General features: G+C 43.7%; 1 protein-coding gene across 1 annotated transcript; it reads right to left on the bottom strand.

The window, feature by feature from the left end:
* Positions 1-12,437: 12,437 nt before the first annotated feature.
* On the bottom strand, positions 12,438-15,643 carry LOC120668985 (AP2-like ethylene-responsive transcription factor AIL5). The gene is made up of 9 exons (XM_039948806.1): positions 15,399-15,643; positions 14,933-15,224; positions 14,523-14,605; positions 14,373-14,381; positions 14,166-14,254; positions 13,943-14,016; positions 13,742-13,792; positions 13,491-13,567; positions 12,438-13,283 (listed from the first exon to the last, which is right to left on the bottom strand). The coding sequence occupies exons 1-9, from the start codon at positions 15,514-15,516 to the stop codon at positions 12,667-12,669; spliced, it is 1,410 nt and encodes a 469-aa protein (XP_039804740.1). The 5' UTR covers positions 15,517-15,643; the 3' UTR covers positions 12,438-12,666.
* Between the last annotated feature and the right edge of the window lie 4,378 nt (positions 15,644-20,021).

Raw genomic sequence — 20,021 nt, 5'->3', positions numbered from 1 at the left:
CACATTGAACATCTTGTGAAGACATTTCCGTATGGACTCAAAACTCCTCTCTAGGGGTTTATCTAGACTGCACTGTCTTCTTTCCAATGCTGATAGAATTACTCCATAGGAATCACGAGTAATTCTATAGAAGTCACCGTAATGAACTTGAAATGCCACTTTGCTCGACATATCTGGCCATGCAAAGACTTCATTTTAATTAATCTAATATCTACAAATATACTATGCCTTCAATTATAACCACTAATCCGAACCCTAAGTGCTTACAATAATAAAAAATACTAATCATAAAATTAAACATACAAAAAAAATCTGAAATGACAAAGTTGAGAAATATTGGTTACCTGCGGTTCGGATCCAAAATCCTGCAGGGCTTCGCCAGTTTTTTACCTCCCTCACCCCTCCTCTCTCCCTCTCCCCTCTCTGGATCTCGTGGTCAGAAAATGAGGGCGCAGAGGGAAGGGGCGGAGTTTTATATTTGAGGAGGGAGCCTGCCGCCCCCCTGGGGGGCGGCAGGCTCCATCCAAGGACCTCTACACAAAATAAATTTATTTTTATTTACATATAGGTCCCTACCGCCCCCCTGCCGGGCGGTAGGGGTATAGAACTGTAATACCCGAAACCAAAAATATATTTCTGTAATTTTTTTTTGAAAAATACAAAAAAATTTATCTTCTTCATGTTATCTCTGTTTGGAGAACCGATTATACCGTTGTGCTTTGAGTGACGAGATGAATAAAACTAGACCCCACTTGCATATGTTTTGACGATGTTTGTGAAATTGTAGTAACTTATTTGGCAATTTGCTCTCTTTCTATATTAACTTATGTGTATTTCGGCTTATTGGAGTAATAACTTATGTGCATAACAACTTTTGTTTTGTGTCAACTTATATATATGAGTGTATGGTAGATTTTGTGTGTAGTATTTATATCTTATATGTGCACCAAATCATGTGTATAACAAATTTTGTTTTTAGCAATTTTTCTTTAAATGTGTGACAATTTTTATTTTATGGTAATTTGTATATGAACTTATGTGTACGACAACTTACTTCTCTTTTTAATACTTATGTGTACAACATCTTATATCTGTGACAACTCATGTATATGATAGATTCCATTTTTAGGACAACTTATGCATATAACAAGTTATGCTTTTTGTGGCAATTTTATTTTTACGACAACTTATAAATATTTTTTGGGAGTTGTTACTTTATATGTGTAGCAACTTATATTTATATGTGTAGAAACTTATATTTGTATATTATAGCAACTCCTTCAATGATATCAAACTCACATTTACATATAAGTTGCTACTAGTGCCAAACATATTTAAAATATATGCAAGTGAGATTTAGTTTTGTTCGCCTCATCACATAGAACTCAACGGTGCAATCGGTATTCAAAACGGAGATCATACAAAGGGAATAAATATTTTTTTGTGAACAAGTTGAAAGTTAAAAAACGCGCGAGGTGGAGGGGGTTGGGGGCGTACAGACAGAAGCAGACAGATAAGTGGAAGGCATGCTGTGGAATTGTGTCATTTTTTGATAATTTTGTTGTAAGTTTTTATCCTTGTAATTATTGTGTTCATCTCGTGTGCTTTACATATGTACAATAGCATGATTCTTTGAGGGAAGCCATGTCCTCGGCCAGAGGATTTTTGTGTAAATTTGATGAACCACCATGAGCAAAGTTGTGCGTCATTTTCATTCTTTGTAATGCCACGTTTGCCAGATAATGAAATGTTTATTACAGGATGCAGAATTGCTCTTACCGAAACTTAAAGAGAAGGTAAGGGGGAGTCGAAATTGCTGCCGAAGTGAAGATGGATTAGAAGGTCTTTCCTGAAAAAAAAAAGAAATAAATTACAAGGAAAGGGCATGACGAATGCAGAAACGAGAGGCGCTTATTGCAATTTTAATTTCACACAGCAAACTAACACAAAATTATCTGCCATTCATTTTCTTATATGCTTTTGGCTTCGCCATAAATTAATTTTATTATGTCTGGTAACTGCTTTACTAATCTTAGGCTGCATAGTGGCCTTTTTTTTCTAATAAAAAAATGTGTAGAGCATGCTGCCCGGCTTATATATACCAAATAAAGAATCGTTACTGCTTGTCTGAGATTCTTCTAGAGAATCCAACGTAACGGTATAGTTTATCAACTGTTTAACCAAATATATGATATTTGTCTTCACCAGGCACGAGACGTACTATGACTAAGGAATGTGTATCTTTTGCTCACTCGTGGTCCCTGCATGGGTACCACCATCGTACTAATGCATTTCATTGAAGGTTGTCAGATGGTTTGGACTTTGGAGGTCCTTTTTTTTTTGGATTATTCTCTATTATGCACACTGACTGAGAAGTTTATAGTGTGTTTGTTTCCCAGATTATGCTTGGTCTCTTATTCGCAGTCTGCCAAACAAATCAATAGGCGTCGATCATCCACACTTGCATTGTTTTCCTCATGTGAAATACAGAACTCCAATGGAGCTATTAGATGAAAAATAATGCCACAACACTAATACTGGGCATACTAACATAGCAGTCCAAGTTTTCAATCTCCAATTTCGGTGCACATCTGTTCCTTCAGGTAAAACCTGCAGGCTAGCTAGACAGCAACTCAAATGGAATGCTGCCCCGACATAACTTCTAAATGTGAAACATGACAAAAAGGGGCAACCAAACAACTCTTTATAAAACCGAGGGAAAGGCTCCCCGCATACTACCAAAGGAAACACCTTTTACAGTGCTGTATTTGACTAATGGCCACTTTAGCAATCATCTTTCTTTCTCTTAACTAAAAGGGCCGGGATCATCTGCCTTAATTTATGGAGTGTGGAACACAGAAACTTTTGCCTCATTACAGAATCTTTAGGGTGTGAATCTGTTATGTCGAAAAAAAACATCATAAAGTATATTTTGCCAATAGCCCTAATTTTTGTCTTTTGTTACCATCTGGTCAAACTTAGCTATTATAAACAATGCATGTGGTCTGGTTTCCATATGTTTGTCTTAGAAAAGGATGTTATGAAGTTGAGTAGTAGCATGTATTGTAAAGCATCGAATTTATGAGTTCCATTGTTTTATATACTCTATGGATAAAAAACACTAGTGAACTGCTGGTAGCTAATTAGAACTTTAGGAGTCACAATCACAGTATTGACAAACACAAGCAATCAATGGAATCAAATAACCGTTCCAACGTGTTTTAACTATCTTAAAACACCATGGTCCATACTAGTATATCATGTTGTCATTGATATAATTCCCAAGGCTCCTTGTAACGGGTGCCTAGGTGTGGTTGTTAGAAACTATGCTTAGCCCTTTGGATTTACGCCACCCTGTAAATAATTCTGTGACCGCTGCTGCAAGTTGTAGTGCACACCGTTATGGGCGGTGGATGATTACTAGTATAATCCTTTTCACTTCTACACTCGCCAAGAAGTTGCCAGTAAATTCCCTTTTCTTCAGCTCTACTTTACCTCTGATGAATCAACTGTTTGAAGTATGCTCTCTAGCTGGTCAGTGGTTTGTCCTGTTGTCTCTAAGTCCATTGAAAGAGCTGCTGTGTCTAGTAAACTAAGAGAGATATGCTAGGATTTGTGAGAGTGAGAGGGGACAAGCAAAAGGGGGGAAAAACTGCAGCCATGCGTGAAGCAGCTGTTGGAGTAATGGGCTTGGCCCATTTATTCTAAAGCATTAAAAGAATTTAAAGTCCACTATTAATGCTAGGGAATCAATGTTTAATTCCGTACCGGGAATTGAGGAGGATCTCAACCGACTTAAAAGGTGGACTTCTTGTACACCACTTGTGAAGCCGGTAAGAGGAGGACGGTGAACCACACGCGCGCGCGCTCGCTCGCCTCGCCGGGCCGGGCCGGGCCGGGCCGTGGCCGTGGCCGTTGATGGCTATTTTGCCGTTGACAGCAATTAATCGTGCGATTAAACGTGTAATTAAATCTGTAATTAATGGCCATAACCGCATCACCTAAATGACTCTGATGGTGTCCAGGTTCAACGATCCTGAGCACCTGAGTCACTATATAAGGAGTGCCATTCCCCTCATCCATCCTGCACCAGAGCACTGAGGCAACTCGGCTCCTCTCTTCTCCCTCTCCAGTTGCAACAACTGAGTTCCCCAACGCTAATTTCTGCGCGCACAGAATTAGCGTGAGCAGGCCTCCGAAACCTTGCTCGCCTTGAGATCCTGCACGGGATAGGCGGGCAATCAGGTTTTTGGGTAACGCTTTAGCGTGACTGCTCAAAAATACTAAGGCTTTGCCCGATTGTACGACTACTTCCTGGTGGACGAGCCGAACGACTACGTCGACTACATTCTGGTGGCCGAACGACTACGTCGACTACATCTTGGTGACCGTTCGTGGGACTGCACTGCGAACTTCTTCCTGCACCGATTTAGTTCGACTACTTCGACTGAGGCCAACCGAGTAGATGTCTACTCCAGTTGGTAACAGCGCAGCCAATGCCTCCGGCAACGGCCCCGCTTTAGGGTACTCCCTGAAACTTTGGTTATTTATATTGTTTATGCTTATATGTGTGATAAGTATAAACATGTTCACATGTTTTATTTTACTCCTTAAAGTCATAGAAATATTGCTAGTTTATACATTTAATTTTGGAATTAAAATATACCGAAAATTGCCTAGATTTCTAGCAATCCAAAAACCTGAATATGTTAATAGGCTTTCGGTATCTAGCTTTGCTGCATCAATCAAACCATCACCTTTTGATGGTTCAAATTACAAACGTTGGCAAGAGCGGCTTATACTGTGGTTAACACTATCGAGAGTGATCCATGTGAAAGAGGGTAAGCCTGAACAATTCTCTCCAGAGGAAGGGAGTGCGTTCGATGAGGCTGATATCCTCTTTCGAGGCTTGATCATTAGTGTTCTCGGTGATAACCTGGTGGATTCTTATATCCGGCTGCCAACTGGCAAAGCTTTGTGGGATGCTCTTGAGGCTCAATATGGAGTATCTGACGCCGGGAGTGAGTTGTATATCATGGAGCAGTTCCTTGAGTACAGGATGGTCGAAGACCGTTCTGTAGTGGAACAGGCTCATGAAATACATACTCTGGCAAAAGATCTCAAAAATTGCAGCAAAGAGTCCCCATGTGTGTTACCCAATAAGTTTGTGGCTGGAGGTATAATCTCTAAGCTGCCACCTTCTTGGAGGGACTTTGCTACTTCTCTAAAACATAAGAGACAGGAGTTCACAATAGATGGACTCATAGGGACTCTTGATGTTGAGGAGAAGGTGAGAGCAAAGGACATACGTGGGAAAGGAGTTGTTGGTGCTTCAAGTGCCAATCTTGTTCAGAAGAACAACTCCCATAAGAACAAGAAAAAGCCACCGCAGAACCAACCAAAGACTAAGAAGACAACCACTTTTAAGAAGAAGAAGAAGACGGGAGCTTGCTATGTGTGTGCTAGTACGGATCACTTTGCTGCAAAGTGTCCGAACCGCAAAGGCAACGACTCCGCCAACATGGTTATTAGCGAGCCTGGAGGAACTTCGGGGTACGGTAATTTATTACCTACTGTTCTTTCAGTCTTTGGTTCACCCGAGTGGTGGGTTGACACTGGTGCTAATATTCATGTTTGTGCTGATGCTTCTTTGTTCTCTTCTTACCAGACCGGCGGGACTTCCTCCTTGCTGATGGGGAACGGATCACATGCGCGTGTTCTTGGTGTTGGTACGGTAAATCTGAAGTTTACTTCGGGGAAGACCGTGCAGCTGAAGAACGTGCAGCATGTCCCCACCATCAAGAAGAATTTAGTCAGCGGCTCTCTACTGTGTAGAGATGGTTTCAAATTAGTCTTTGAGTCCAATAAATGTATCTTGTCTAAGTTTGGTACTTTTGTTGGAAAAGGTTATGAAAGCGGAGGTTTGTTCCGTCTTTCTTTGTCAGATGTTTGTAATAAAATTGCATACAATGTTATTAACGTTGATGAAACAAATGTTTGGCATTCGAGGCTTTGTCACGTTAATTTTGGTTGTATGATGCGCTTAGCTAATTTGAGCTTAATTCCAAAGTTCACTTTTGTCAAAAATTCTAAGTGTCATGTATGTGTTGAATCAAAACAAACTCGTAAGCCTCATAAGACCGCGGAGGCAAGGAGCTTGGCACCCTTAGAATTAATTCATTCCGATTTGTGCGAAATGAATGGAGTGTTGACAAAAGGTGGTAAAAAATATTTCATGACTTTGATTGATGATAGTACTAGATTTTGTTACATCTATTTGTTGAAGTCAAAAGATGAAGCTTTACACTACTTTAAAATCTATAAAGCTGAAGTAGAAAACCAACTTGAGAGAAAGATCAAAAGAGTTAGGTCAGATCGTGGTGGCGAGTATTTCTCAAATTTATTTACTTTATTCTGCGAGGAACATGGTATTATTCATGAGAGGACGCCTCCCTATTCACCTCAGTCAAATGGGGTTGCCGAAAGAAAGAACCGCACTCTAACGGATTTGGTTAACGCCATGTTAGATACAGCGGGACTTTCCAAGGAATGGTGGGGTGAGGCTATATTGACTGCATGTCATGTCCTAAACCGTGTTCCTACAAAGAATAAAGAGATAACTCCTTTCGAGGAATGGGAGAAGAAAAGGCCAACACTGTCATACTTACATACATGGGGTTGTTTGGCAAAAGTGAGTGTGCCAATAACCAAGAAACGTAAGCTTGGACCTAAAACTGTGGATTGTATCTTTCTAGGTTATGCTATTCACAGCGTTGGATATAGATTTTTAATAGTGAAATCTGGAGTACCTGACATGCATGTTGGTACTATAATGGAGTCCAGAGATGCTACATTTTTTGAAAACATTTTTCCCATGAGAGATGAAACAAGTTCATCTAGGCAAGAGTTCATCAAGGATGATGGCTCTGCTGAGCCGATAGAACACAATGAACATACACTTGTAGAAAATCCTGAGGAGGATAACAATGATGCTCCGAGAAAGAGCAAGAGACAAAGGACTGTAAAGTCGTTTGGTGATGATTTCATTGTATACCTCATAGATGATACACCCAGAACCATTGAAGAGGCATATTCATCTCCTGATGCTGACTATTGGAAGGAAGCAGTAAGGAGTGAGATGGATTCTATTATGTCTAATGGAACCTGGGAGGTCGTTGAACGTCCTTATGGATGTAAACCGGTTGGATGCAAGTGGGTGTTCAAGAAAAAGCTTAGGCCAGATGGTACTATTGAAAAGTACAAGGCTAGGCTTGTGGCCAAGGGTTATACACAAAAAGAAGGAGAAGATTTCTTTGACACTTATTCACCAGTTGCCCGATTGACCACAATTCGAGTGTTACTTTCCTTGGCAGCCTCTTATGGTCTTCTCGTTCATCAGATGGACATTAAGACGGCTTTTCTCAATGGAGAGTTAGAAGAGGAGATCTATATGGATCAGCCGGATGGGTTTGTATCAAAGGGTCAAGAAGGAATGGTTTGTAAGTTGTTAAAATCTTTATATGGTCTCAAGCAAGCGCCTAAGCAGTGGCATGAAAAGTTTGATAGAACTTTGACCTCTGCCGGCTTTGTTGTGAACGAAGCTGACAGATGTGTGTACTATCGCTATGGTGGGGCTGAAGGAGTGATTTTGTGCTTGTATGTGGATGACATACTGATCTTTGGCACTAGCCTTAATGTGATTAAGGAAGTCAAAGAGTTTTTATCTCAAAATTTTGAGATGAAGGATCTGGGAGAAGCTGATGTTATCCTTAATATAAAGCTGGTAAAAGAGATCAATGGTGGGGTGATTCTTACACAGTCTCACTATGTGGAGAAGGTGTTAAGTCGCTTTGGTTATAGCGACTATAAACCTGTCTCAACACCATATGATGCCAGTTTAATTCTTAGAAAGAACAAAAGGATAATGCGAGATCAGCTGAGATATTCTCAGATCATTGGTTCATTAATGTATTTAGCGAGCGCTACAAGACCTGACATCTCGTTTGCTGTAAGCAAACTGAGCCGGTTTGTTTCAAACCCGGGAGATGATCATTGGAAGGGTCTTGAAAGAGTAATGCGCTATCTGAAGGGGACAATGAACTATGGAATTCACTACACCGGGTACCCAAGGGTACTAGAAGGGTATAGTGATTCAAATTGGATTTCTGATGCTGATGAGATAAAGGCCACAAGTGGATATGTGTTTACACTTGGTGGTGGAGCTGTTTCCTGGAAGTCTTGCAAGCAGACCATCTTAACGAGGTCAACTATGGAAGCAGAACTCACAGCATTAGATACCGCCACTGTTGAGGCTGAGTGGCTTCGTGAGCTCCTTATGGACTTGCCGATAGTTGAACAACCGTTACCGGCAATCCTAATGAACTGTGACAATCAAACGGTAATTGTCAAGGTGAATAGTTCAAAGGATAACATGAAGTCATCTAGACATGTGAAAAGGCGGTTGAAATTTGTCAGAAAATTGAGAAACTCCGGAGTTATAGCCCTGGACTATGTTCAGACGGCTAAAAATCTGGCAGATCAGTTTACAAAGGGTCTTTCACGAAATGTGATAGACAATGCATCTATGGAATTGGGCTTGAGACCCACGTGAGTCATTCTATAGTGGAAACATGTCCTATGTGATCGGAGATCCCGTGAATTAGGATGGTGAAACAAACTAAAGTCTGACTGTGAGAAGAGAACCTTTGTGAAAAGGGCTCATTCCGTGTATAAGGTGCATTTCTCTTCTAATCTGTATGGCAGGTTGGTCTATACCTTAATGTGTGCCAGGTGGTTTCTTTTAAACAAATGAGTTGTTTTCTTGAAACAAAGATGTTGTCCTACAGAACATCTGAAAGGAACACACCTATATGAGTTTGACCACTGGTCATGGTCTATGAGAATTGGGTATTCTCTAGAAACTCATGAAGGGCCTGGAGTATGACTTATAAGCTCCAAACCGCGGGGATGCTTTTGCAGCCTAGTACCAGTGTAGGGCTCTGGTCAAACTTGTTTGCACAAAACTGGCAATTCAAGGCATAGTCCATTGCACAGTTGTGAATAAGTGTAGCCTTTGTCCTAGATGGAAGTTCAACTTAACAGTCTCTGTCGAATACTGGTATATCAATGAGAGAATGAGGGTATTTCTAGTGTGGCTTGAATTTCTTGGTGGGGATTGTTGGAGTAATGGGCTTGGCCCATTTATTCTAAAGCATTAAAAGAATTTAAAGCCCACTATTAATGCTAGGGAATCAATGTTTAATTCCGTACCGGGAATTGAGGAGGATCTCAACCGACTTAAAAGGTGGACTTCTTGTACACCACTTGTGAAGCCGGTAAGAGGAGGACGGTGAACCACACGCGCGCGCGCACTCGCTCGCCTCGCCGAGCCGGGCCGGGCCGGGCCGGGCCGGGCCGGGCCGTGGCCGTGGCTGTGGCCGTGGCCGTGGCCGAGGCGAGGCGCGGCGCGGCGCGGCGCGGCGCGGCCGGCCGGACGGGCGGTGCGGTGCGGCGCGGCGCGGCGCGGCGCGGTGCGATGTGATGGCTATTTTGCCGTTGACAGCAATTAATCGTGCGATTAAACGTGCAATTAAATCTGTAATTAATGGCCATAACCGCATCACCTAAATGACTCTGATGGTGTCCAGGTTCAACGATCCTGAGCACCTGAGTCACTATATAAGGAGTGCCATTCCCCTCATCCATCCTGCACCAGAGCACTGAGGCAACTCGGCTCCTCTCTTCTCCCTCTCCAGTTGCAACAACTGAGTTCCCCAACGCTAATTTCTGCGCGCACAGAATTAGCGTGAGCAGGCCTCCGAAACCTTGCTCGCCTTGAGATCCTGCACGGGATAGGCGGGCAATCAGGTTTTTGGGTAACGCTTTAGCGTGACTGCTCAAAAATACTAAGGCTTTGCCCGATTGTACGACTACTTCCTGGTGGACGAGCCGAACGACTACATCGACTACATTCTGGTGGCCGAACGACTACGTCGACTACATCTTGGTGACCGTTCGTGGGACTGCACTGCGAACTTCTTCCTGCACCGATTTAGTTCGACTACTTCGACTGAGGCCAACCGAGTAGATGTCTACTCCAGTTGGTAACAGCGCAGCCAATGCCTCCGGTAACGGCCCCGCTTTAGGGTACTCCCTGAAACTTTGGTTATTTATATTGTTTATGCTTATATGTGTGATAAGTATAAACATGTTCACATGTTTTATTTTACTCCTTAAAGTCATAGAAATATTACTAGTTTATACATTTAATTTTGGAATTAAAATATACCGAAAATTGCCTAGATTTCTAACAGCAGCTAGCGTGGTTTCCAGTTCATTGATAGTTGTGAGCAAGATGTTTGGTCCACTGGGTGCAAAGGTGAAACAAGGACCAACGTAACTGTTCGTACATGCATGTAGTTTCATACTCACAGCATGCCTCATTTTTTGACTGGTCAACTGCTTACACAGAGGGACAGAGAGGTAATCTAAACCCTGTGTTGGGTCTTCATGCATGCAACAGACCTTCCAGCAAGATTATCGAAAGGAGCGAATTAAGTAGTAGTTTTAGGGCCCTCACGGACTAGATAGTCTACAAATGTGTGCAATCCCAGTAAGAATCTTGAAGACTAGCTAGAGTTGGCGGCTTAAGTTGTGGCGTGCTTGTCCTTGATCCCATGTGGAGCTCTTCACTTTATTCTCCATGTTCTGACTGCTGTAATACTTCTCTTTTTTTCTTTTTACAGCGGAGGTGATCTGAACAGCCTTAATCTCCTGCAACTTCGATCTGCTGTTGCTGTGCTTTTTGCATTTTTTTTTGGTCAAAGGAATAGCACACGTGAAATCTGGTGTGACATCTTTTTACATGGAACTTTGAAGGTTCTGGTCTACTGTCTTGTAGAGAGTTTGGTCTGTTATACGTCAGTTACAAACTGCGGTATTGTACAGGCTCGCGAACTATGTTATGTGCTACTTCTGCGCATGTCATCTCTTGTACCATGGTGTGTGGCTCCACTTTTTTCAATGAATTCAAAGTTTTACTAGTGTTGGATTGTTATTTGCTAATATCTTACTATTACCGATTGGAGGCTCCTTTGAAGTCTCCATGTGAAGCCATTTATGATCCTAGGTGAACACCCTAAAAAAATAGAAAAATTATAGAAATTCTCACAAAAATCAGAAACATCTGACCATCCATCTGACTACTCTAATCATAATAGTCCTTGGATCTGTTATCTTTTCTAATAAATTATCCACCTCTGCTATTATAAAAATAGAGTAAAGTAACCCCTTAAACATGTATCTGAATTACCCACCACTGCCATTATAAAAAAAATCTAAAGTCACCCCTAATCTTAGTGTAAACTACCCACCTATGCCATTAAATAATAATACAAAACGGCCCCTAAATTTATATATAAATTATCAAATTATGTCATTATTAAAAGTTAAAGTAACCCCTAAATATGAATCTAAATTATATAATTATAATAATATTAAATTATATCAATATAAAATTATAAATTACTATTATTATTATTATTATATATATATAATACTATCCACGATAAGTGTTTCTGTGTATTCATGTACGATGAAATAGATAAGAACACTAATTCATAAATAAATAGTTTGCACACACACATGGAGGTGTGGTGCAAAATAAAATTTATTGCAACTATATTATGATAAATATATATTTTATAGTATGTGTTAAAATATCCAATAGGTGAGAGTGTGTGAGATAAATAATTATAATTATTAGTTATATAATCTATTTTGAAAAGAACTCTAATTAGCCCATGCGGGAGCACTGGTTGATAGGCTAGTAACAATAATTGCCGTACTTATATAGACTATTTGTGTTGCAACTTTCACTGTAATACAATGGACCATGGCATTAGCTGCTGCAACTAGTTGTGAATAAATTATAGCATGCATGTGAAATTTACCACTTGTTTGCATCTTATACATCTGAATTGGATAAGTTTGAGGCATGTCGTTGACACTGAGATGATCGTTATCATGTTGCACTGGATAAGACCAGATGCCTATGACACTCCAAGATAGTTATATCATGATTATTAGGCAGTTTTTTTTTGCTTGATTTCAATTATGCAGTGCACTCTAGGCGATCATAGCTGTATTTTATACAACCCAGATCATTGATCATAGCTGTTTTTTTATAAAACCCAGATCATTGCTACTGCCGTGCTGGGAAAGAGTTTCTCATCATTACTATGTGGTAATTTTTCTTATTAATCCCCTCTTTGCTCTATGCAGGTACACCACGGGAACTGCAATGTTTCAGTTCCAATGCTCACGTTCATCATCATCTCCCAGTTTATCTCCTAACATCTTTGCTGTTATTCACCTGGCCAATTCTAAATGTTCTTGGAGACTGCCATAGTATAGTATTTCTGATGACATACTGTGGGTGACCAAGTAACTAAAAACGAGAGCTTGAATTATAATTTAGAAATGCTGATGGTACATGAGTTCTCTGCTACAGTACTACGCCAGGAAACATCATGAATAGCAGAAGGATGCATTGCATCCATACATGGGCACACGTCGTAGCAGCCAAAATTGTGATCAGTTCCGTGTCAGTCCTAGCTTTCCTAGGCCTACCACCTGATTTCAGCTAGCTTAGCTTTGTCAGTTCACCTACTCCATCCCGAACAGATAGTTGTAGTACTGGGGAGCCGTGCTGGTGTTGCTCGTAACCCAGGTGCCATTGTTGCCGGTGGAGCCCTCGTAGCCAGCTGATCCAGACACCATAGCTGCTGCAGCATAAGGAATGTTGCTGGCGTAGCCGCTGTTGCCCTGCTTGTTGCTGCTGCTATCCTGCTGCCCCATTGCCCCGGTGGTGGCGGCACCCCACATGACGCCGCTGCTGGTGTTGCTGCCGCTGTGGCTGCTCGTGCCCATGGTGAAGTCCACGTTCACGCCGCCGGAGCCGTAGGCCTCGTACGCGGAGGCCGGAAACTGCTGCTGTTGCTGCTGCTGGTAGTGCAGGGCGAGCAGGGACCAGTAGTCCTTCTCGGACGGCGGCATGGCCTGCGACGCCGCCCCGGTGATCATCATCGCAGCAGCGCTCGCCGGTGGCAGCGAGTCCAGTGGGAACTTGGAGGCGCGGCCAGCCGCCCCGCCGCCGACCGGCAGGTCGCTGTTGAGGATGCTCTCGACGTCGTAGCGGCTCATGTCGAAGTTGGTCACGGCGTTGAGCCCGCGGAACTTGATCGCCGCGATGTCGTACGCCTCCGCTGCCTCCTCCTGAGTGCCTGTGGTGTAGAACCAGTTAGAATAATGAACCATGTTTTCTCAGCCATCTTAGTGGCTTTGGTTCTCAAGCATGGATCAACTAAGACAATTATTAAATATAAAAAAATAAAAACAATTAGCTCATGTGCAGTGAGCCCTGTGGTGCAGTGGGTGCATAAGGACTTTAAAATGAATTCAGTGTGTTCAGTTCAGTCAAGAACACTTACTGAAAGTGCCCAAGTACAGGTCCTTGTTTCCGGCCACCCTGCCTATCCTCGCCTGCCACCGCCCGTGCTGATGATGCCTGTCAGACATAATAAACAATCCCGCTGTTACAAAGATTTGACCGAAATGTCGCTCCATATGCAGCTACTGATCCGTTGTTCAAACTGCAAATTATCTTCAGACTATTTCTGCATTCTCTTTCAGCATATATGCTCACTAGTCGTTGCCATGAATCATGAGAGATTCTACTAACCTTGTGACTCCTCTGTAGATGGAGGCACCTCGCGAGAAGCCGCTGCTCTTCCTGACAAAAGGGTAGGAGCCCAAAGAGGACAGGTCAGGTCAACATGTGCCTGCATGAACGCGCACGGCGAGAGTTGTGTGTGTACGTGGAAAAGGACGCGTCGGCCAACATTGTGCCGAGCATGTGGGTGACTTGGGGAACGCTGTTCACCTGCGCAGCGACGCGATGAACTCCTGCCGCGTCATCGACTTCATCTCCTCCAGCTCCTTCTCGTAGTTGGACACCTACCGTGGATTATTGTTCAGGTTATCAGGTAAGTGCGTGTGTGTGCACGCCTCGTCAACAATCTTCAGCAGATGTGTAGTATGCACTACCATGCATGCGTTTGTAATAGCAATGTGATGCTGTCTAAGTAGACTACTTGAGCTCTTACCGGGAAGTTCGTCGTCGTCGTCGGACCCCAGTACTTGAGCGCGGCGAGGTCGTAAGCTCTCGCCGCCTTCTCCTCCTTATCATAACCTCCTAAATTTTTCCCAATTTCATTTCAGTTAGTTTCAAGAATGAAGGAAGGCCTTTTCGACTTAGCATTGATTGACTCAAATGTAAGTGAAGCTGAAACTGGGTGTAGAAGTTGACATACCTAAGTAGACTGATGAAGTAGCACCAATGCATCACCAAGAGAAAAGATGCAAATAAAAGGGAAATAATGTTAATGGCCGGAGTGTGCACATATATTTGCTTTTGCAGGTTTCTTGGACAAGTGACAAGTCTGAGACATTCATGCATATACCTTGGCGGCCTTTGCGGCTTTGGCCTTCCCGGCGGCAGCTATTGTCCCACAGGTGCGCCTCGTATCTGCCTGTCCACCTATGCCTGAGGCATTCCCCAGTATAGCAAAAAAAAAAAGCTTAACACAAACTTGAATTCAAATGACATGAAATTAAGGACAACTTAATTCCAACAACATGAAAAGCATCAAGAGTGTTTTTTTTTCTAAAAAAAGAAATCAATGTGTTGCGGTAGATCAATACTAGTAAATAGTCTTCATCCCATCGCCATGAATAATGATGTCAACTTGTCAAGTAAAAGTGACACACTCATAAGAACACTCCTACTTGAGCTAGGTACACATGTTTATCAAGCTTGGGCTAGCTGATCGAATGAAGAACCCGCCGGTGGTGCATGCGTGTGGACGTGTACCTGGTGACGCCGCGGTAGATCGACGTGCGCTGCCCGAACGTCTCGACGGGCCGCCTGGCCTGATCGGACTCCGCCGCGTCCGTCGACATCGCCACGGTCACCGCGCCGGGGTTCTCCGCCACCGCCCCGGGCGCCGGGTCGTACTGGCGCAAGAACCCGGCGGCGATGCTACCCAGCTCGCCGCAGACAAGCTGCTGGTCCTCTGCGGCGGTTGCCGGCGGTGCACCCGCGCCGCCGACGCCGCCGAGGAAGTCCTCCATCTTCGGCGACTCCTCCACCACGCCCTCTTCTCCTACACAATCATGGGACAAAAGATCGATGAGCCGCCTATAGTTGGTGACAAATAGAAGATCCAGTAGCTAGTGTACTCTCTTCCTGCATGCCGATCTAGCTCCTTTGTACTAGATGCACGAAAGGCATTAGTAATCGAGGAGAAGGAGGCCATGGTAGTAGTGATCGATCTTACCAAGCGGAGGAGCGGAGGACGAGTTGGAGAAGGCCTCAAGGAGGCCATGGCGGTAATTGTTGGAGAGGGAGAAGGAGAGCCAGTGATGGGGATAAGCTGAGCTCATGTCCATGTCCATGGAGGCCGATGATCTGCTACCTTGACCAGCGAATGAGGAGCCTATGATAGAACGAAGGTGCAAGGGAATGTAAGCTACAGCTGCTGATGTAGACCTGTGCTGCGTGTGCTTAGGAGAAGAATGAGAGAATACTATGTGTGGTAGTATATATAGAGAAGTTGAATGTTCTCCACACACACACACAAACACTAGTAGCTGTAGCACTGTAGTCTCAGCTGTCCTCTTTAAAATGCACTGCTCTCATTGCATTTGAGAACGAAGATTGAGGTTGGAATACGGCCAAGAAACTCAGAGAGAGAGAGAGAGAGAGAGTCAGAGAGAGAGAGGGCGCAAGGGCCAAGAAGAGTTGGAGTAATTAAAGGGAGTGATTTAGGGATAAGAGCAAAGGGTGAATAGTTTAAGGGCGGCCTCGTTTTGAGAATCCAAAGAAGGGGAGAGGTGTGAGTAGTAATGGGCGACAACGTGGAGGCGTTCCATGGGGTCGTATGGGCGGTCTCCTTGACCGAAATGAGGCCGCTGTTCCCCCGCATGCAGCCCTAGCTAGCTGCCTTTTTGTTTGCCCGCTACGCTAGCTATTAAACCTCTTCCCGGCCCGCTACTACTACTCCTTCCACATCATCTCAACACACCCCTGCGGCGGCATTGCTTTCACTTTTGACAATAAGATTTCTCATTTATTTACTGCTGCTTGTGTGAAAAAGATTTACCGCGAGCTAGTGAACTACTCGTAGTATTTCTTTGCTGAGAAGGTTCTGGTCTAGAAAAGTGATGATGAAGTATAACAATAACAACAGCATCTTTGTTTTCAGAGTACAGGGAAAAATGAACCATGCAATGGTGCCGTTCGTTTGTTTTCCTAGTATTTTCAAATTTTGATTACGTGGGCTAGATAGACACCTACTCGGCTACTATATATCTAGTACTAGGGGGTTGGTGATGGGGCCTAGTGCTTTTCAATGCATTGAGTTTTGCAATTAATGGTTTTTGAAATTATTGAACCTAGCTCTTCCTCCTTGGTGGGACTTTGTCTACTTCACTTAATGGTGCACTAATGCAAAGTTTGAGGCGATCTATCATGTTATTGGGTTCATTTTTGTTTCTGAACAACCTGAGGCAAAATTGCATATTTGGCAGGAAAAACTAGCAAAGAGAGATAAATAGAATGTGGACTGGTGCTCTACTCCCATCTCCCAACACCAGAGGCGGATCTCCCCATGCGGCACGGTGGGGCAGCTGCCCCACCTACCGCCGGAGCAACGCCACAAGGGTCTTCCTCCCTTCCGGCATGGAGGCGAGCCGGCAAGCAATGAAGCGGTGCCACAACAGCGTCCGTCGTCTTGAACTCAGCGTGACGAGAGCAGAGCATGCAAGTGGAAAAATCACCATGATGACCCGACCTTCCGTCGTCCTGTCATCGGCTCCCCCCGACCTGCCGTTCACATCTGCATCTCCAGCCTCCGCACTTCCGCAGTCTGCCGCCAGCCGCAGGGGCAGGCTGCCTCCGCTGGAGCGTGGTCGCGTGGAGCTGGAGCCACCCTGGCCAGAGGCGCCCCGGCCGACCGGCCCTAAGCTGCGCGGCACCGGCCCAAGCGCAGGTGGGAGGCTGCTTTAAAGGAGGAATTGGTGGGATGGGGAAGGTTGGTCGCAGCGATGCCGGCGAGACGATGACTGGCACTGACCGCCGCCATAGCGCTTCGCCTTCGCGCTCTAGCCCGCCGCGCCGCCACCCATTACCAGTGTGCGCCGTGCCACGCCGCCGCCCACTACCGCAGTGCTCTGCCACCGCGCTCCCGCGCCGCCACCCACCATCGATGCGCGCCGTAGGCAAGCTTCCGGCGACGCGAGGTCGACCGACGAGGCGGCGACCTTGCCTTTCCTTTCTGCCCCAGCTAGAATTTTGGGCGAGCTCCACCACTGCCCAACACAGATGTAGTTAATTTAAAGTTATATGTAATGTGGATCCATCTGAAAGTATTGTCTTTCGGTGACATGCACTATGATTCTTAGACAATTGCTGATTCTACCGTTAGAGACTCCTAGTTTTGACCAAGAGACGAATGCCTACAGTCCCTGAATGAAAGGATAAAATCTAAAAAGTAGTAATAAGATCATGTTTGGTTACCATAAGTCACCGCCTGACTTATTTTAAGTCATTTTCCTTAAGTCACCTCCTATTTGGTTGTAGCGACTAAAGTGAGTGCCTTAACACTGCCCTTGGATGGAAAGAGACCAAATAAGTCCCTTTAAGCTATCCTTGAAGTGGTGTTTGGTTGCCAAAAGTCCCTACACTAATTTTAGTCCATGGACTAAAAACTTTAGACCCTGTTTGGTTTACAAAAGACTCTAGCCCCTCCAAAAGACCCTGGGTCTAAAAAAATGTCCCACCCTGTTTGTTTTCAATGATTAAAGGGACTAAACCTCATTAAATGGTGTGTTCAAAAGACATTTTTACCCCTTCTCCCTACATGCATGCGGATAGGATAGGGGGCAGTAGGTGGAATTGTAGAAAAAAGTCCCTAAAAAGCTCCTCATGAGGGCCTTCTTCAAAAAAGTTTCTACCCTAAAAAAAAGTCCCTAAAAGTCTCACCTGTTTGGTTTAAAAGTCCCATAAGTCATAGGGACTTCAACAAAAATCCCTCAAACCAAACAGGGCCTTAGTCCCTACCTATTTGGTTCCAAGGACTAAAAGGGACTAGATATCATTAAATGAGTGCACAAAGTACCATATTACCCCTAATATGCATGCATCCAAGAGGTATGGACCAGGGGTAGGGGTGGAATAGTAGGTCTCATGTAGGCTAAAAGTTCTAAAAAGCTCCTCAAGAGGGATTTCTCATTCTTTAATCCTAAACAACATTTTAGCCCCAAAAAGTCTGTCCTGTTTGGTTCTTTAGCCCCTAAAGTCCCATGGACTTATACAAAAGTCCCATGAAACAAACAGGGTCTGAGTGACTTATGAATTTAAGTCCCTCCCATCCATTTTAGTCCCTATAAGTTAGGTCCGTTTGGATCTCGACTGACTTAAACGGACTTAAAAGGAGGTGACTTAAGACCCTGTTTGGTTTCAATAAGTCTCCCTACTTATAAGCCAAAATGTGAAATAAGCTACTTATTTTGCCAAACACTAGGAACTTATAAGTCATAAGCAAGTGCACTCCTACTTAATAAAGTGAAATACTCCATCCGACTTAATCAGTCACCTGACTTATGGAACCAAATTGGGTCTAAAATAAGTTAGGGTAACCAAACAGAGTCTAAAATTAAATTCCCATGAGCACATAACTGGGGACCTTGTTTTGGATTGTTTAAGTTGGCAATCGACGAATTTCAGCTAGACAACATTAGGTGGCTAGGACCAGCTGTTACCGTTGGTAGGAGAGGAAAACCTGTAAACATGTCCGCGGTTTTTCTTTCGGCTAGCTATCTCGGTGGTGTTTCGGGTGTCAACCCGTTTTTTTGGCTTGGTGCTTGCATTTTCTTATCTATATTATTGAAACGACACACTTGTTTTTTAAAATAAAGCTTAAAACAGGGGAGGGAAAAAGGATGGGCTCATGTCCTGATAGAATTTTATAGTAAGAACAATAAACCAGCACAAATTGATTAAAATACAAAGAAAAGGCATTTATCAAGATCAAACATAGGAGGCACTACGATTTGTCATTTAGTGCCACTAGGCGCAGGGTGTACATCAATCACTAAATAAATGTCCCTTTTTCTTGGGAAAAAACATGTGCACAAGCTTGCTACACTGCTATATACTCCATATCTGTCCTGAAATGTAGGGCATTATGGAATTTTTAGAACATATTATGGCTATATTATAGCTGTGTAAAAAAGACTCTCCTATCCCTAATTATTAAGTATTGGGACTCTATTTGGGTCACTAAATATATACTAATTAAAGTAGTATACCATTTCTCATGCACCTCCCACATATGCACATCCTCTTACACAGTTGCATGCACGTCTTTTTGTTGGGAAAGATCTGAAAACGAGGAAAATTATGATGATTGGGTCCACTCTCAACCTAGAATGCTTTATATTTATGGATAAATTTTAAATTCTAGAATACCCTACATTTCAAGACGGAGGGGTATGCTTCTTTTCCTCTTTTTACTATCCTGAGGAATAATTCATGCTAATTAAGTTATTTTTGTTTCACGCTCAAAATTCAAGGTATATATTGCCATTCTTGGCCGTGGATCGACCGACGGCTCACGAAGCCCCAGCTGGGCGTGGAGGCGTGGCCTGTAGCGACCGCGACGGTGGAGGGGACGGGGAACAAGACGGGGCGGCAGGGAACACGCGTGCATGGCACACATGCATGTTTCGTGATCCATGCGCGCACACATCCTAAATTCTGGCACACAAGACACGAGAGGAATATTACTACTAAGGCACGTCGATAGATCTTGAAACTATCAGCAGGCATACGCGTCAGAGGAGTATTCAAGTAGTGACAGGCGATGAAGAGCATTTCTACATGTTTCCCTGGAAGCTAG

Source organism: Panicum virgatum, chromosome 4N (genome assembly GCF_016808335.1).
Source record: "Panicum virgatum strain AP13 chromosome 4N, P.virgatum_v5, whole genome shotgun sequence".
In the NCBI taxonomy this organism is placed as follows: domain Eukaryota; kingdom Viridiplantae; phylum Streptophyta; class Magnoliopsida; order Poales; family Poaceae; genus Panicum; species Panicum virgatum.
This window is presented reverse-complemented; position numbering and strand designations above follow the sequence as displayed.

Bases quoted from the DNA above. Each gene is read 5' to 3' on its own strand.
- LOC120668985 (XM_039948806.1), bottom strand. From the start codon at position 15,516: ATGGACATGGACATGAGCTCAGCTTATCCCCATCACTGGCTCTCCTTC. The intron at 15,225-15,398 runs GTAAGATCGATC...ATGATTGTGTAG, and splicing joins GTCCTCCGCTCCTCCGCTTG to GAGAAGAGGGCGTGGTGGAG. The intron at 13,568-13,741 runs GTTAGTAGAATC...TATGTCTGACAG, and splicing joins ATCTACAGAGGAGTCACAAG to GCATCATCAGCACGGGCGGT.